The sequence below is a fragment of the Dermacentor andersoni genome, chromosome 8 (assembly GCF_023375885.2).
Source record: "Dermacentor andersoni chromosome 8, qqDerAnde1_hic_scaffold, whole genome shotgun sequence".
NCBI classification, from domain to species: Eukaryota; Metazoa; Arthropoda; class Arachnida; order Ixodida; family Ixodidae; genus Dermacentor; species Dermacentor andersoni.
The window spans coordinates 11674895-11688450 of record NC_092821.1 but is presented as its reverse complement, the minus strand read 5'-3'; the positions used below and the strand labels follow the sequence as shown (position 1 = coordinate 11688450).

The 13556-nt window shown below is 49.3% G+C and overlaps 1 protein-coding gene across 3 annotated transcripts in view; it reads left to right on the top strand.

The window, feature by feature from the left end:
• Positions 1–13556, top strand: part of LOC126526600 (uncharacterized transporter YutK-like) — a 169893-nt gene that overhangs the window by 108156 nt on the left and 48181 nt on the right. For all 3 annotated transcript variants that reach the window (XM_055068335.2, XM_055068336.2, XM_055068334.2), the window contains one exon: positions 6416–6568. In XM_055068335.2, the coding sequence (XP_054924310.1) occupies positions 6416–6568 (153 nt within the window). The remainder of the gene's footprint in view (positions 1–6415; positions 6569–13556) is intronic.

Genomic DNA, 13556 nt, shown 5'->3' with positions numbered 1-13556 from the left:
CAATATTAATATAAACAAGTGCTGCACGTTTGTAAAACGTTAACGGGATAGCCTGATTGGTACACATTTTGTGACACTTAAGATACGAATATGAAGAATTGTGGCAACTGTTCATCGGAGAGCTAGACAGAAGTCAGGGAAATCGCCCCACCTACTGGTGGAGGGGCTGGTGCAGTCAGTGCCTACGCAGAGGGAGGGGCAGTATGGGAACGGTGGCGTAATGAGCGACGTCGGAGCCAGCTGTGGAAGAAGACGATGAACACGCGAGCAGGGGTACGGGCGCGTCTCTGTGACCACGTGACGTGTGAAATCAGGCATGCACTAGGCCTACCCGTAGCAATCCAGAACCGTGGAGCATCCGTGGCTTCAGGGAAGCCGCAGTGGCGTTGTTCGCACGCACCGTAGTTGACATAGGCCGTTTCAAACAAGAGTTTGTTTCCATGATGTCACGCTTGGACGATGTGACGATAGAAGCTTTGGAGCAGCCTATCACAACTGAAGAGGTGAGGTGCGTGATAGAAACCATGAACTTAGGAAAATCGCCAGGCCCAAATGGCCCTGGTGCGACGTTCTATGAAACGCTTACGGACAGTCTCTCCAAATCTGACGCATTTATATAACGAAGCTTGCGAGCTTAATTCGCTAACCCCATCTTTTGCTATGGCGCATACGGTTCTGATCTCTACATTTGATGATACAGCAAAATTACGAAATGTAACTGCCTGCTGACCCATAGGCTTGACCAACAGCGATTATAAAATATTTATGAAAGTGTTAGGTAAAAGACAACAACCTGTAATCTCGGAAGTGGTAGGGCCGCATAAGACATGCGTAATTAAAGGGCACCACAGTGGCACACGGATCCAGCACGACGCAGTTAATAGCTAATAAAGTCGTAGGCGAGCGCGTTCCAATGCAAGAATCCCTGTATCAGTGGTGCCCAATATCAGCATTACTGTTTTGTTTGTATGTTGAATCTTTTTGTCTACGTGTTATTGCAAGCGAGCATATCCGTGGCCTTAAATTGCAATATGTAGAAGAGTGGTTGCTGGCCTAAGCCGATGGCATTGCCACTATCTGTACGGATTACGACGGTGTTCTGCATGTTGTTAAAATTGTGAAAAGCCTTTCAAGCGGAAGCTTCGTGAACTGGGGAAAGTCTGTTGTGTTTTGGCACAGCATCTGGCAGTCTACTCGAGACACTTTTGTGAATTTAAGTTTCGTGAGCACTCCGGTTAAGTAGTTGGGAGTGCTCTTAGAAAATTATCATGATAGCGAACCTTACTGGCGCAGCGAAATGAGCCCCTTACGCGACAAAACCAGTAAATGGAATGGTTGGATTGTGCCAGTCTTTGCAAGAACGACAGTACAGCCTATTAGCAGTGTGTTCAACAGAGCTGATTCGATCCTCATTGGTTCATCATTCCTGTTTTATGACAACTTATACTTTATAATAAAGCTCTAGTATGTGGTGTAAGTGATCCACTGTTCAAGAATGAATGTACAAAACCTCCACCAAATATCTGCTGTGTTTGCTTGGGCCTCCTCGTAGGAACGAACAAGCGAACCGAATTGTTTAGGCGAGTCGGCGATGGCAGGTTGTCGTTAGGCCATTTTTATCTACGCCAAATAGTTAATTGCTTTATGTTCTTGAGAGACGTAAAAGATTGCTTTTTCGAAAAGTGTGCCAGACGCAGTTGGGTAAGGCCGTATCAAATGTTGTGGTCCCAACAGATCATGTGCATGGTTGCATTCGTAGTTATTGAGAAGAGGTTATGTCTACCCGATTTTTGCGCGTGTGTTTTCTCTAATCTATTTAGGTGATGTTAGTCGAAAAATGTTATATAGAGATCTGTGTGATGTGGTGTAACCTATGCCGCTATAAAGGTATTCGTACAATGCCACCAGAGAAAAGGAGGTGCTTAAGCTTGTTTGAAAGGTGATGGTACCACCAGTTTCTTTTGCTTCCACTCCGAAAACTGACCTTCAAGATATGGATGGCGGAAAGCGGACTTTTTCTGCCTTGCGGCGTATAGTGCCAAATATGTAAACCTGAGAAAATAATTGACTATGTGTTTTTAGAATTTCGAACGCTGTGTTCCTGTGGGATATTCTACAGGGGACCCCTGAGAACGATTTCTCGCTGCACCATCAAGGAAGCCGGTTTTGGGCTGTCAATATGGAAGAGGGAGTACCTTATGATGTCATCATGCTCATTGTATTGCACAGCGCGTGGAGATGTCGTATGGCTCTCCGAAATGCAGACTTTGGAGCCAAGCAGTGCGCCAATATTTCAAAGAAAGAATTCACGAATATGTTGAAGAACAGATATCACAACTTCCTGAGCCATACTGGTTGCCTCATGTAGAATTGCTTTTGACTATGAAATTTACTGACACTAACGTTCTCCAAAACAGGCAAACGTTTTTAGCATCTCTAATTTCATGTATTTCTGTTCTGTGATCCTCGTAACAGGAAATAAAAGAAATACCAGCCATGGCTTCCGGGTAGCGTGCTCGTCTCGCACCCCGGAGGCCTTGGTTCGATTCGCACCCGGACCGAAAAGCACCAAATTCTCTTTCGAAAACCACTAATTTACATTGTTTACCGGAACCTACCTGAGCAATGTGACGTCAATCCCAGCATTTGTTCACGTGATTTTCCTTCTTGCGGTGTCGACCATTTTTGTCACGGCGCAGCTTTGCTAACGTCACCGCCGAGGGCACGGCCAACATAGAGGCCTAAGGCTTTCGCCTTAAAATAGTGCTCGAACATCAGCACGCACGGAAAATTCATTCTTAAACAGATTTTCTTTCGAGTTCACCAAAGAGAGAATACAATGCTAGAATAGAGGAAGCATTTCTACATCATCGCTAATCTGTAATAGAAAAAGTAGGAGTTTTGCCCAAAACGCGAAGCATAGATTGCGATAAAAAAAATAGATAGCTGTACGAAGTCAGGATACAAGTTTCATCACGCCTATAAAGTCGCAAACATTCGCTTGTTAACTAAATTAACAAGCATGAGAAACACGGGCGCCGAGGCAGACATGAAGACACCTAACTCAATGAGTGAAAACACTCGCTTTCCAAACGTTGGCGTGAGGAAGAGCGGCAGCAGGGAGGGAGGGAGGAGAGCGGCGTTTTGCTCGTGCAACAACGGCGCATTTCACGACCGGGCGGAAGGGGAACTGACTCTGACGGCTCAATCTCGCGCGCCATGTGCGAAGGAAAGCGGGAGGTAGCGCGGAGTGAGAGGGCGGCGGACTCGACTCCGCCAACAAGTGCCCAATTTGCAAAGCCGAGCGCGGTGGCGCCTGCTATGTTCTAAAGGAACCCGTGAATGACTCGTACTTTTCTGCACGCTGTGTTCTGCGCGCTCTTACGTAGAATCGATAGACCTCACGAAGGTTACTTCGCTCACTGCTGCTGCCGCGTTTCTTCACACCAGCGTACAGCGCTTGTAGCGAGTGTCCACGCTCATCGAGTGTGATGTGCTCATGTTTGGTTGTGTGCGCTGACACCATGCTTATTATTTCAGTTTGTGTAGCTGTGACATGCTGAAGAAACGGAGCGAACATCTAATGAAGAAGCCATGATGTAGACATCTGGTACAGCACGACTCGATATAATGCGATCGAAATAATAAGCAGAACACATGCGAAATGTCATAGTTAAGAAAAAGTTGTTTCGCTCGAAAGGTGAACCATCGATTGCGATAGCGAATAAGTAGGCGGCTATACGAAGCAAGGAAAGCAGCTGCATTGGCCGTATAAATTCGAGAACATTCGCTTACTAAATAAATTAACTAGCACGGTGTCACGTGCGCACAGGTAAACATCAACACATCTCACGCGATGGGCGCGGGTACTGGCTGTGAAAACGCCGGCGAGAGGAAGAGCGGCATCAGCAGCCGCACCATGCACAGCCACCGTGGAACCCTCCCCGTTGCCTTGCGTGTGGTGGGAGACGGCGCGCGAAATCACGCCATCATCCATGGCTTACCCTCGCGCACTTTCACTCGCCCCTACAGCATACAGCGCGTAGCCGCGGTCTTATCGCACTTGGGCTTTATAGGGAACCTCATGGCGATGGCGAGAATGTGCCTTGAGTGTCCAAATAATTGCTGGAGAAATAAAAAATCAGATGTATGGTAGAGGTAAGGGACATGTTCATTACAGCGCACAGCTTTCTCTATAAACACCTACAATATTTTAGCTTTATAACGCCAGTTGTGTACAGCTAAATACTAATGTACTCTAGACCTCACGATACAAATTAATTGTCAAGCAGAATTTTTACTTCGAGCGCAAGTGTGTGCCTCTTGTTATAATGCCGACAATGGGAAGAATTTTAGATTGATAGTACTCAGTACGCTCATCGCATATGAAACTTTCTGAAAAATAACTGCGAGACCTTTTACAGTGCTGACGAAATCTGCAGCGTCATTGCCGGAGCGAACTTTATTCGGTCACTATCACGCTCTTCCTCTTAGGTCGGTAAAAAATTGACTGAGTCTTTTCCGGGTTTATGGTCGGCCGAAGCTAAACTTTTGAGAACCTCATGTATTCTTTGTTCTAGTTTACCATCTGCCATTCCTGAAAAGAATATTGCGGTAGCATCGGCGTACGCGACCTACTGTGGATATTCGGTGAGGTGCACTACGTTATTCACCTATATACAAAATAAGAGTGGCCTTAATATACTCCCATGGGGCCCTATTTTATCTGGTTGCATCATTTCGCAGTGCCAATATCAATGTACTATATTTTGTGTACAAGATATTGCTCGAGGAGGGCATGTATTTCTGGACCTTTGGAAGAATACTGGCGTGATTAATAAGGACAAATTATTTCGAAAATATTGTAAGAACACGTATTACAACTTCTTTGTTATTGAACGTTTCTATAATGATTTCTTCTTGTTTAGATAGTGCGGTTTCCGTAGTACAATGTTTCCCGAAGCCGTGCTGGAAATATTCAAGGAGGTGTACTCAAGGCGCTGGGCACGGTGCTGTTGAAAGAAGACGACGACGAGAAGCGGTCGCTTGCCCGCTTCGCCACGGCACTGACTGACTTGTTTTGGCCTACCGCTGCAAACCTACGACTAGTGCTGCCAGGCAAACATCCCCGTTGTGTTTGGTGGAGTGGCTGGGTATCAAACTCTGTACCCTCAAACAACACACACAGCAGGCGTGTTCGCCTAGCAGCACTAGTCGTATGTTGTGTTTATTAAGGTAGGATGTGAATCGAAAGGGCGTTATGTACTTCATACATATTGATAATACCGATATGACTGATATAAAAAGGTGGTTATTTAGAATGTTCTTGTCGCCATTCTTATCTATTGGCGCAGTTTGCTTTTTGCTTTTGCAAGAAGAATGTCACGTGCTGCCCAGTCTCTAAACTGAACCATTACCGGCACATTTGCATTACCCAAATTTTGAACGTAGTGGTAAGCTTGTAATTCGCTTTCGTACAGAGACACACTTAGTGCCATTACAACCTTCTTTAATATTTCCTAAGTAGCCTCAGCGGATACCTTAGGCACACCTTTACATTTGATACGCTCGTATTTAATAGTCGACTGTACTGCTCAATTTGCATATGTCTGACTTAATGCTTTTTCACTTCTGTCCTGAGGGAACCGCGCTCCTCTCGCTAAGCTTTCATTGCTATCTCGAGTTCCTCATTTTTTTCGCTCTCTGAAACACAGGCGTTCACATGTCCTCAGGATTGTGAATAATATAGCTCACGTTTCAGGCTTTTGCGCATTTCTTGCTCGAACTTTTGGTCTAGTTTGTCAAGAAGCTTAACAAGTTCCTCAGGCATTACGTGCCAAAGAAAAAAAGTAAATAAAAAGTATAAGAAGACGTAGCAGTGGGGGGGGGGGGGCAGCAGCTAAGGCAGCGATCTAAAAGTTCAAGGAAAAGAAGGTTCCATTGCTATCGCCAACTGGCACAATGTGCAAGGTGAAAGTTGCAGCAACGAGCGTTTGCGCCACCTCATCTGCCAAAATGACGTGGTGCTGGCTGCTGAATTTATAGCTGTGAGTACTTGTTACGTTAAGTAGAGTGGCCAATGGGAGACGCCTTCCTGTTACGTTGTTTCGACATGATTCACACGTTGCAGATGCGTAGAGGCGCAGGTGAATTCACCTCAGTAACATAGCACGATTTTTGCTTTCTAGCAAAGATCGTTGATATTTGCTCGATCGTTCAGCAGAGATCAGTTGATCTTGATGTAGCAGGTCCGGATAAGCGACTTCTGGAAAACGTACGAGGTGAAATTTCTACCGCCCGTCGATCCTGCCACCACAGCTAGCAAAACTATGTTGCTGTCAAACTATGGGGAGATTTATCATTTTGTTTGCATCGTATTGCTCAGTCCTCAAAATCGTTTTCCTCTTCTGAGCAGACAGCCATCGGCTACATGATGACACCTTTGTCGCTGGCCATGGGTGTCTCCTCAACGGACAGCATCATCTTCGGCAGAATCGTCGGCGTCAAGATCGTCTCGAACGAGGTCGTCGCCTACGTCACTCTCATGAAGCACATCAAAACGCTGCAGGTGGGTGCAAAGAATGGTGTGCTTAACGTAGCGGAGGCTCTCGTGCGGGCGAGCAGGTATTGCATCTGCCATACATAAATGTATTTTTAAATATCCTATGGTAACTAGAAAGCGATCGATGCTACCACTTTTCGAAACCGCATTATGCTTGTTTTCTTCTTTTTTTTATTTCACAATACTACAGGCCCTCGTCGGGCCCATGCAGGAGTGGTTACAACATGGAATATAGTACAAAAAAAAGAGAAAAAAAGTGAAACTACTGTATCCAAAACAAAAAGCCTTAGCACGCACAAAAATGAACATACCCAATAAATACATACACTCTGCTTAAATGATCGGTTAGTGAAGCAGAAAAAACAACGTTTACCATAAGTATGCATCGACAAGAGGCTGCATATGAAATACAGGTAACTGCAGTTACTTATCACCATTCAAATTCCAGATTCTCCATACCGTCGATAATTGCGTTAGCAGATGGGCAGTTTACAGCTCTAGAGGGTAGTTTGTTCTAATGGGAAATGGCGTGTGGGAATAAAGAGTACTTGTGAGTGTTATTATGGCTCGGATGGTGCCGTATTCATTTATTATGCTTCGTTCGGGCAGAAAGTCTGATTGGCGCTTTAATGTATGTTGCTTGTGGTATTCGATAGGAGCCGTGATAAAACAAGTCTAGAAATTTTAATCTCGAAATCATTCTACGCTGAGCCAGTGGTTGAACATTAGCCTTGATGCGCAGGTTCGTAATGCTCGTTTGACGCCAATATTGTATATATATTGACACGTGTACTTATCTCTATCGGGCAACCACGTTTCCCCGCGTAACAAATGTAATCGCACAGCGTGAGACGCGCCTGCGTGTATCCGAAGTTTCTGGAAAGTTATCGATGCTTCTATCCGCTGTCTGTTGTCGCCGAATCTTATGTTATCTGATCTCATCGCGTGACGCGAATGGTGTAGAACTTTGTGGAAGGCACGCGGGTCCGAACGATTAGTCTGGAACATTCGACGACTGCTCTATAAAAGCCGACGCGCTTGACCCGCTGATTAGATTTTTCGACGATCGCCGACTGTGTTCGCCGCTTTCGTTGTGCTATAAGTGTAGCCTGTTTTGTGGGCACAGGTTCGCCCAATAAAATCTAGTTTTCCCTTTCACAGTATTGCTACTGTGTTCTTAACGTCACCACCACGTGACATCTGTTGGAGGTGCTTTTGGTCCATGTACCGGACGCCCCCGACAAGCCGTGATCCAAGCCCGGACCGTAAAGAGAGCACCAACGTAGTCACGGACCATCGAGTAAGCCGTCGTCTACAACAGCTGCCCCCGGAACACGGACTTCTACCTGAGAAGACCAAGAAGATCGTGGCCAAGACAACCCCAATGGCTGCCCCAGCGACCCCCGTTGTCCTGCAACAACCTCGGGACCCACCGACCTTCCATGGAGCAGCAACTGAAGACCCGGAATCCTGGCTGGAGACGTACGAGCGAATCGCGACTTTCAACAACTGGGACTCCGACGACAAGTTGCGGCATGTATACTTCGCCCTAGAAGACGCCGCCAGAACGTGGTTCGAGAACAGGGAGTCGACATTGACAACATGGGACCTGTTCCGTACCGGCTTCCTGCGCACCTTTTCAAGCGTCGTGCGCAAGGAAAGGGCCGAAGCTATGCTGGACGCCCGAGTGCAGCTACCTAACGAGAACGTCGCCATATTCACGGAAGAAATGAACCGCCTGTTCCGCCACGCCGACCCGGATATGCCCGAAGAGAAGAAAGTCCGCCTTCTCATGCGTGGCGTGAAGGAAGAACTTTTCGGCGCAATGATACGAAGTCCACCGAAGACCGTAGAAGAGTTTCTTCACGAGGCCACCAGCATCGAGAAGACACTCGAAATGCGGAACCGCCAATTCAACCGCCGCACGAACTCTACCAACTACACAGGAATTCAGTCACTGGCCACCGACGACCTGCGCGAGACTATCCGAGCGGTCGTGCGGGAGGAACTACAAAAGCTGTTCCCGTCACCGCAGACTCAAGTGGCTTCGATTGCCGACGCCGTACGTGAGGAGCTCCAACAACAACTCGGAGTAGCCCCTGAATCGCCGCAGCCCCAGCCGCAAGCCATGACATACGCCGCTGTAGCCCGCCGTCACGTTCCCCCTCCGCGCCCACGGCAGGGCCCAGTGACGACACAGTTCCGTCGTCCACCACCAACCCCGCCGCCAGCACGCCAACCCGTCACCCCACGCGGCATTCCAAGGAAGACTGACGTTTGGCGCGCCCCTGACAATCGCCCGCTTTGCTATCACTGCGGAGAAGCCGGGCACATCTACCGCCGATGCCCATACCGGGAGATCGGACTCCGAGGGTTCGCCGTGAACGCGCCGCGACCACAGATTGGCGAACGACCTCGCGATATCGCCGACTACCTCGCCGCCACTCAGTGGAGCCCTCGACGACCGTCCCGTTCGCCGTCACCAGGCCGTTACCTGTCGCCGCAGCGCCGACCATACACTGGCCCAGCCCGGGGCCGGTCTGCGAGCCCATATCCGGAAAACTAAAAGCAGCAACCGATGGAGGTGCGGTTGCTGTTCGTCGAACTGACGAATATCCTCCGACGCCGACGGAGACGCCGAAGAGACCATCTCCACGACGTAATAATGACACGCCGCCGTCCCGACGAAGTCAGAAAGCCAAGACTACACCGACAAATGACTACGTGACGACGCGACGTTCCAGCTTCAGTTTAACACGACGCAGCCGTGATCCGACGCCAAGACCCAACTGCAACGCCAGACGAAGAACCACCGACCTCGACGTACTTCTCGACGGCCACGCAGTCACTGCCTTAGTCGACACAGGGGCCGATTACTCCGTAATGAGTGGACACATCGCCGCCCAGTTGAGGAAGGTTAAGACTGCATGGGAGGGCCCCCAAATTCGGACCGCTGGAGGACACCTCATTACGCCGACTGGAATCTGCACGGCGAGAATTACCATTCATGACCGGACTTACCCTGCCACCTTCGTTATCCTCCAACAGTGTTCACGAGACGTCATTCTCGGTATGGACTTCCTGAACCAACACGGCGCAATCATCGACCTGAAGTCGAAGTCTATAACGCTGTCGGAAGATAGAGCGACACCGCCGGAGAGCCCTCGTAGTCGCCACGCCTTGAGTGTGCTCGAAGATCAAGTGAGCATCCCGCCTCGCTCCAGCATTGCTATTTCGGTCGGCACAGAAACACCCGCTGACGTAGAAGGCGTCATCGAAGGCGACCAACGTCTATTGCTAGACCGTGAAATTTGCGTCGCAAGAGGGATCGCTCGACTGCATGGAGGGAAAACTGAAGTGTTGCTGACAAACTTCAGCCAGGAGTTCAAGCACATCAACAAGGGCACGACGATCGGGTACATTGAGGAAATTCTGGAAACCAGTAATGCGTTTGTCCTCTCGGATTCCGCCGCATCTGCCCCGACGACCATGATTCCCGAACCAAACTACGACATTAATCCAAGTCTCCCCATGGGCAAGCAGCAACAGCTCAGAAGTCTGCTCCGACGATACAAAGCCTGCTTTTCGACATCATCGAGGATTCGACAAACACCAGTCGCCAAGCATCGCATAATCACCGAGGAGTGCACTCGACCACTCCGCCAGAGCCCTTACCGAGTTTCGCCGCGAGAACGTGAAGCTATAAGAGAACAAGTCGACGAAATGCTGCGCGACGACATCATCCAGCCGTCGAAAAGCCCGTGGGCGTCCCCTGTTGTCCTGGTGAAGAAAAAGGACGGAACCCTACGTTTCTGCGTCGATTATCGTCGTCTGAACAAGATCACGAAGAAGGACGTATACCCCCTCCCACGGATAGACGACGCATTGGATCGGCTCTGCAACGCTAAATACTTCTCGTCGATGGACCTCAAGTCTGGCTATTGGCAAATAGAAGTCGACGAAAGAGATCGCGAAAAGACCGCCTTCATCACCCCGGACGGCCTCTACGAGTTCAAGGTTATGCCATTTGGACTGTGCTCGGCGCCCGCAACGTTCCAACGGGTGATGGACACGGTTTTAGCAGGATTGAAGTGGCAGACCTGTCTCGTTTACTTGGATGACGTCGTTGTCTTCGCCGGCAATTTCGACGATCACCTTAGGCGGCTTGCAACAGTACTAGAGGCCATCATGTCATCAGGACTTACTCTGAAGCCGGAAAAGTGCCACTTCGCTTACCAGGAGCTTCTATTTTTAGGCCACGTCATCAGCAAATCTGGAGTCCGCCCCGACCCGCAGAAGACAGCTGCCATCGCAAAGTTCCCGCAGCCCATCGACAAGAAGGCCGTGCGTAGATTCCTTGGCATGTGTGCCTACTACAGGCGCTTTGTCAAGGACTTTTCACGCATCGCGGAGCCGCTAACCCATCTAACCAAATGTGATGTCAAGTTCAAGTGGGAAACGCCGCAGGCCGACGCATTTCAAGAACTCAAACGACGCATGCAGTCGCCGCCCGTACTTGCGCACTTCGACGAGCACGCCGATACCGAAATTCACACTGACGCCAGTAGCCTAGGCCTCGGTGCCGTCCTAGTCCAGAGAAAAGATGGACATGAACACGTGATAGCTTACGCTAGCCGGTCGTTGTCAAAAGCGGAAGGCAATTATTCTACAACCGAAAAGGAATGCCTCGCCATCGTTTGGGCTACAGCGAAATTTCGCCCTTACCTATATGGCAGGCCATTCAAAGTGGTCAGCGACCATCACGCGTTGTGTTGGCTAGCTAACTTAAAGGACCCTTCAGGACGGCTGGCACGGTGGAGCCTCCGACTACAAGAATATGACATCACTGTAACATACAAGTCCGGACGAAAACACTCAGATGCCGATTGCCTATCACGCGCCCCCATTGACCCGCCGCCGCAAGATGACGAGGATGACGACGCCTTCCTTGGCATAATAAGCGCGGAAGATTTCGCCGAACAACAACGAGGGGACCCGGAGCTAAAAGCCCTAGTCGAGTATTTGGAAGGGCACACCGACGTTGTCCCTAGGGCATTTAAGCGTGGATTATCTTCGTTCACGCTTCAAAACAACCTACTCGTGAAGAAGAACTTCTCACCAGTCCGCGCCAACTACCTTCTTGTTGTTCCGTCGGCGCTGCGTCCAGAAGTACTGCAAGCCCTACATGACGATCCGACCGCTGGGCACCTCGGTTTCTCCCGAACGCTATCGAGGATACAAGAAAAGTATTACTGGCCGCACCTAACCGCCGATGTCGCCCGTTACGTCAAGACATGCCGAGACTGTCAGCGACGCAAGACACCACCGACAAGGCCAGCAGGATTACTACAGCCGATCAAGCCTCCTCACCGACCTTTTCAGCAGATCGGGATGGACTTGTTGGGACCGTTTCCGACATCAACTTCCGGAAATAAGTGGATCGTAGTAGCGACGGACTATCTCACCCGCTTCGCTGAAACTAAAGCTCTACGGAAAGGCAGCGCAGCCGAAGTGGCGAAATTTTTCGTCGAGAACATCCTGCTGCGACATGGTGCTCCAGAAGTCCTCATCACCGACAGAGGAACGGCTTTTACAGCAGCGCTCACGCAAGCTATTCTGCGATACAGCCAGACAAGTCACAGGAGGACAACTGCCTACCATCCGCAGACGAATGGTCTCACGGAGCGCCTGAACAAGACCCTCGCCGACATGCTAGCAATGTACGTCGACGTCGAGCACAAGATGTGGGATGTGGTCCTGCCGTACGTAACATTCGCTTATAACACGGCGGTACAAGAAACAACACAGATCACGCCATTTAAGCTGGTTTACGGCAGGAACCCGACGACGACGCTCGACGCTATGCTGCCGCACGTCACTGACGAGGAAAATCTTGACGTCGCTTCCTATCTCGAGCGCGCCGAAGAAGCTCGACAGCTCGCCCGCTTACGGATCAAGAACCAGCAGCGTACCGACAGCCGACAGTACAACCTGCGACGACGCTTCGTCGAGTACCAACCCGGCGACCGTGTTTGGGTATGGACCCCGATACGCCGACGAGGACTAAGTGAGAAGCTACTGCGACGCTATTTCGGACCCTACAAGGTTATCCGACGTATTGGCGCACTGGACTATGAGGTCGTGCCAGACGGCATTTCGCTATCACAGCGGCGCCGGTCACGACCTGAAATAATCCACGTTGTGCGACTCAAGCCGTACTACCAGCGTTAATGAACTTTGGGGCTTCGCGTAACTGACCTTTGGACTTTGTTTCTTTTCATTGTTTTGTTACTTATGTTTAATAGGTGTCCTTTTGTGTTTCACTCTCTTATATTTATAGCATCGGGACGATGCTTTTTAAGAGGGGGGTATTGACACGTGTACTTATCTCTATCGGGCAACCACGTTTCCCCGCGTAACAAATGTAATCGCTGTGTCCGCAAATGTCCGCTGTCTGTTGTCGCCGAATCTTATGTTATCTGATCTCATCGCGTGACGCGAATGGTGTAGAACTTTGTGGAAGGCACGCGGGTCCGAACGATTAGTCTGGAACATTCGACGACTGCTCTATAAAAGCCGACGCGCTTGACCCGCTGATTAGATTTTTCGACGATCGCCGACTGTGTTCGCCGCTTTCGTTGTGCTATAAGTGTAGCCTGTTTTGTGGGCACAGGTTCGCCCAATAAAATCTAGTTTTCCCTTTCACAGTATTGCTACTGTGTTCTTAACGTCACCACCACGTGACAATATATAAATCTCAATGCTAAGTTCTGCATGCGTTCTAGTTTGTCGGTTAAATACTTCTGGTGCGGGGCCCAAATAATGTCAGCATACTCTAAAGCGGGTGTAATGAGGGTTCTGTATGCATTTAACATTGTATGCATTTGCTTCAACACTTTTTTCTTCTTTAGTTTAAGCGCGTGCTTCACTGTCACTGCTGTGTGCCTAAATATCATAACTCAGCACAGCTATCACTGCGAGATGCACGGCTTTG